The sequence below is a fragment of the Corvus brachyrhynchos genome, unplaced genomic scaffold, assembly GCF_000691975.1.
Source record: "Corvus brachyrhynchos isolate BGI_N302 unplaced genomic scaffold, ASM69197v1 scaffold137, whole genome shotgun sequence".
Taxonomy (NCBI): domain Eukaryota; kingdom Metazoa; phylum Chordata; class Aves; order Passeriformes; family Corvidae; genus Corvus; species Corvus brachyrhynchos.
In genome coordinates, this window is record NW_008238830.1 from 21,405 (window position 1) to 26,274 (window position 4,870).

Genomic DNA, 4,870 nt, shown 5'->3' on the forward strand with positions numbered 1-4,870 from the left:
CCCCAAATTGCCATTCCTCCTCAGAAATTCCCCGGGGGCCGGGAGTGCTCCCGCGCGAGACATTCGGGGCCGGGGCACGGCCGGAAGCGCCCTCAAATGCGGTGGTACGCTTCGATTCAAACCTTTCAAATGCTGGAAAAGCTGGAGTTTCTTTCAATTTAACCCCTGAAACTGAGGCAACGGGGGGTGTTCACCTCAATTTAAACCAATACAATGGTAAATAAATGTGTTCTCCCTTTCGATTTAATGCTCTAAGATATCAGAAAGAGAGGAGTTTTCCTCAAATCTCTCAAATGATGGGGAAAGGGCGATTTTTACCTTCATTAAAACCCTCAAAAAGCAGGGGCAGCAGGGCTTCCCCCTCAATTTAGAACTTAGGTTGATGAAAATGGGGGAGTTACCCTCAATTCAAACCCATAAAATGGTAACATCCGTGCTTTCCTCTTCCATTTAAAATGGAACATGAGAACTCCCTGTCAATTGATACCCCTGACACCATGGAAAAGGCAGCTTTTCCTTCAATCGATACCCTTAAAATCACAAGGGAGGGGGGATCCCCTCATTCAAACACAGACAATAATGAAGGAGGAGTTTCTTCCCTCCATTTAAACTCCTTTTGTTCTCATAACCCCCATTTTTTCTGAGGGCATGGGGGAGGGACTGGCAAGGTGAAATCGAAAGGGAAAAAGAGAAAGAACCCCCCCTTGCAAACCCACGCACCGGCTCACCTGCTTCGCTGCAGCTGCCTGGCACCTCCTTTGGCAATGCTCCGCCTCCAACTGCATCCAAGTGCTCCCCCAGACCCTGTGAGATGCTCTCACCATCCTTTCATGAGAGCCCCCCCCAAGAGCTCACCGTAAGCCCCTCTCCTCCGGCATAGCCATGCAAAAGTGAGCTGAGGAAACCCCTCCTAAAACAGCCCCCGGCAGGAGCCGCCCTCTCCTCACTGTCACAGCTCACACCTGGGGCTGCTCTGCCCCCTCACCATCCTCACAGCTCACACTCGGGGTTGTTGCCTGTCCAAGTGTGAGGGCAGGTGCAGAAAGGATTTGCTGTTCCTTCCCTGGATGGCTCACTCTCTGCACCTGGTGGGCTGGGGCACCAGACTTTCCTTTCCGTGGATAATAGATAGTTGATGCCAGGTGCAGGTCAGGGTTGGTTTGAAATATTTTTTTAAACTATAAAGTATTCCATAAGTATGCATGTGATTTTTGAGATTTGATATATGAGACATGTTGAGCTTTTGACGGGGTACCCTTCCTTCTCGGACCAGGGTAATGGAGCAGAGGAGGCTGCTGTTCTGCTAAGTTCTTTATTTCATAGTCTCATAGTTTTCTTGAAGGCAGAGTTCAAAGGGGGTTACATGATAAAGCCAAGCAGCAACAGCAGGCAAAACCAGCTTCTTCTGTATGTTCTATATGCTCCATATACTCTATACTCTGTATGCCTTATACACACTATACACACTATACATTATACACTCTATACTATATACTATACACTCTATATTTTTTCTTACAGAAGTGTGGATTATATTTGTTAACTGACCAATAAGATTAATACACAATTCTAGTTTTTCTTTTCTTAACCTATCCTGGTCTAATTCTAACAGTCGTAAGCCTTTCTCAAGTACTACATAGGTATTACACAGATTTGTGTATGCAGTTTCTATTGGCTCTTATTGTTGAGTTGGTAGTCAAGAGACAGACACTGGAGAAATTGCAGCTTCAGAAGGATCTGCTGGAGCAAGAGAAGGATGAGTTTGCTGTGGCTCTGGAGAAGGTATGGACACCTAGGCAGCACCTGTGGGAGAGGGAGTTGTGCCAGGCAGATAAGCCCGGATGCTGTTTCTGGCAGTAGAAGAGAGGGACACTGTTGTTGTTCTTGGAAAATGGTAATCCAACCAGACAGGCTCTTTGGGGTCATTGGTCCCCATGAGCTTATTGGGAGCTCCGCCCTGGCAGTAAGTCAGAGACAGGGGAGGTGGAGTTGCTGCTTGCAGTCTGGGATTTTGCTGCTCTTGTTGTCCCATTGTTCTTTTGCCTCTCCAGGCAGAGCGGTCAGTGGCAGAGCTGACAGGGGCTCAGAACAAGCTGAATGCTGAAAGAACTGATCTACAGGCTGCAGCAGCAAAGATGAGCAGCATCAATGAAGCTCTTGCATTGGACAAAGTGCAGCTGAACAAACATGTGTGGCAGGTGAGCAGAGTTGCCAGAGATACTGCCAGGTGTTCGTCTCCAGCTGCAGCTGCTTCTCAGCCTTCTTGCCTGAGGGGACAGTCTGACCAACTGACTGTGGCAGTGTTCCTTTTGTGTCTGAGCCAATCTTTCATAGTAATTCTCCCTGTACTTTATTTCCTCTATGCTTCTGTGACTGTAGCTGGAGCAAGAGAAGGAAGTTTTGTCTGCTAAAGTGGACGAGATGGAGAGAGAAAAGATCTCTGAGCAGGAGAAGCTGAACTTCTGTGAAAGAGCAAACGAAGAGCTCTGCGTAGAGAAAGCCCGCCTAGAGCAGCTGCTGAAGGAAGCAGAGGAGCAACAGGAGCAGCTATGGATGGAGCTGAGGACACTGGGAGAAGAGAAAGCAGAAACCCAGGAGAAATTCCGTCAGGTGAGACCAAAAATGTAGTGCATCCATGTGGACATTTGGCTGCTTGGATGAGGAAAGCTTTACCTGTTGGATTCTGCAGTGGTTTTGTTGAGAGGACACATGGTAGTACTAGAGGTCACTTTGTTTGCTCCTTTTTGGAAATGTGTGTGTGCCTTGCAGAGCTGTTCTGCAGTTCTCAGAGTTGTCCTCTGCTTCTACAGAGTCTTCTAGTTCACCTTTGTTGGCCTCTTTTTTGGCTCTTGATCAGCTGCAAAGAGATGATTGTGTTGTCCATGAATCTGAGTGCGTGACAAAAGATGTGGCAAAAGAATCAAACTGTGGCAAAAGAATCAAACTGTGTAGCTCTGAATCCTTTTTCTGAAACAAAAAAACAGGTCTCCATGTTTCTGTTGATGCTTTTTGTCATGAAGTTGGAGCATGTCCAGAGAAGGGAACGGAGCTGGGGAAGGGTCTGGAGCACAGGTGTGACAAGGAGTGGCTGAGGGAGCTGGGGGTGGCTGAGCCTGGAGAAAAGGAGGCTCAGGGGGCACCTTCTCACTCTCTCCAACTCCCAGCCTTCCTATTGTTTATGTGAACACTATCTAAAAAATGTGAACGGTGTAATTCTATCTATATATTGTCTAAAGTAAGGAATTCTGTGAAAAGGTAACACTGCTGCAGCAAGAACTGTGTTTAAGGTCTCTGCTACAGCTTTTTAATGTTTAAGGCACTTAGCATATATTTCTATGGAAGTTAAAAATCTATATTTCTATTTCACTTTGGTGTGGCTTCATGTATCTCGGCTTGTCCAAAGGTTTTAATTCAATCCCTGTGCTTTGGCTTCCCTCTGGGCCTGAGTCCAGAGGAGCTTTCGCTCCAACAGAGACTAAATCTCTCACCGGTTTTAGAGTACTGCATTGAAAGTCTGTGTGCTTTCTCTTCTTTCCCTGTTCCAAGAGAGTTCTTTGGAAACTTGTGTTAATCTGTGAGAAGGTTGTACATCGGAACTACTGATTTCAGTGCCTTTATCTGAACTTGATATATTGTTATCTCTATTATTATTTAGATGCATTGTTTTAGACAGAACTAGGGGGCTGGAAGAGAAAAGTGAAGGAAAAAGTTGTAGAGAAGGGGCAGAGAAACTAGAGAACCTAATTTAGGATTGAAATCCATCTGTCTGCCGGTTCAGGCTCCTTGAGGAGGTGGTGAAGGAGGTCGGTAAGGAACTTCCACGTAAGCGGTAGTGTAGGTTTGCGGAGGGGTTTGGCAACACCTGTCCCGTGGACTATTTGTTTTAGCAGAGGATTAAAGATACCGGGAATGTGAAGAAGAATGCTATTTTGTGTAGTTCAGTGCCAGCATTAAAGCGTGTCTTGGCCTGAGGAATGTGCCGCAGCGTTTCGCGCCCCCGCATCGCTCGGTGGAGGGACCGGAAAGGGGAATCGGTTTTCGAGGAAGCCCCGGACCGCATGTTAGGGCGGGATGTCCCCAAGCTGGCAGGAGAATGGGCGGCTGCCGTCCCATGCTGGTGGTGTGCCCCGGGTCTCCAAGCTACGGCCGCGCTGGGCGGGGGTGATGCTGTAGCAGGGAAAGGAAGGGCCTGTGCTTTCCAAGGTGGGGTAGGAGCGGCGAGGTGCTTCGTGCTGGCAGCTCAGTTTGGTGTTGCTGATGTTTTCAGAGCGGAAGCAGATCGATTGGCCTCTGGTGCACTAGAACAGGATCCAAACCTTAAAATTTATTTCTCACTGCTGGTTACTGGGGAGTTGTGCTGATCAAGTCTGGATTTGATCTTTTGAACAGTAAAGCATACAAAAAAGCTGAATCTAAGATACAATTCAGTTTGTCCTCGCTCTACAGGATTGAAAAGGCATAGGAGAAAGTTTCACGAAGGATGTCCGGATTTCAGGCGGCTCTCTCGAAAGCTGTTTATTGCATAGGCGAGGTTACAGCATTTCAGGGAGTGGGTATCAAGAGCCAGCCCTACAGCTGCCAGCTCTGGCTGTAGGCATACCTGAAGCCGCTTTCTGTTCAAGTTACAAAGCATTAGATACTTTTCTTTGCAGAGTATCTTAATACATAACAACCAGTAAGCACCATACACAATACCTTTATATTTATAAATATTTTATATTTATATGTAGTGGTTTGGTCTAAAATACTCATTACTGTTTATCTTCTGTGAGATAAGAATTAGGAGAAATGCAAAGCAGGCACCAAACTTGAAAGAATATGAAGAAGTTTATTAACAGACCTAAAAGAGAAAACTCTCCTCCTCCCCCCA

General features: G+C 46.7%; 1 protein-coding gene and 1 long non-coding RNA gene across 2 annotated transcripts in view; one reads left to right on the forward strand and one right to left on the reverse strand.

Annotated features, from left to right (window-relative positions):
• LOC108447617 overlaps positions 1–342 on the reverse strand; it is a 17,766-nt gene extending 17,424 nt beyond the window's left edge. The window contains exon 1 of the long non-coding RNA XR_001863267.1: positions 331–342. This is a non-coding gene — a long non-coding RNA (uncharacterized LOC108447617). The remainder of the gene's footprint in view (positions 1–330) is intronic.
• Positions 343–1,659: 1,317 nt separating this feature from the next.
• Positions 1,660–2,989, forward strand: LOC108447613 (centrosome-associated protein CEP250-like). Its single transcript, XM_017738108.1, has 3 exons — positions 1,660–1,782; positions 2,052–2,198; positions 2,380–2,989. The coding sequence occupies exons 1-3, from the start codon at positions 1,660–1,662 to the stop codon at positions 2,626–2,628; spliced, it is 519 nt and encodes a 172-aa protein (XP_017593597.1). The 3' UTR covers positions 2,629–2,989.
• Positions 2,990–4,870: the final 1,881 nt, after the last annotated feature.

What these genes read in the sequence shown, in the direction of transcription:
- LOC108447613 (XM_017738108.1), top strand. Translation starts at nt 1,660, where the DNA reads ATGCAGTTTCTATTGGCTCTTATTGTTGAGTTGGTAGTCAAGAGACAG. An exon ending in TTGCTGTGGCTCTGGAGAAG is followed by an intron (nt 1,783 to 2,051) that starts GTATGGACACCT and finishes TTGCCTCTCCAG; the next exon opens with GCAGAGCGGTCAGTGGCAGA. An exon ending in TGAACAAACATGTGTGGCAG is followed by an intron (nt 2,199 to 2,379) that starts GTGAGCAGAGTT and finishes CTGTGACTGTAG; the next exon opens with CTGGAGCAAGAGAAGGAAGT.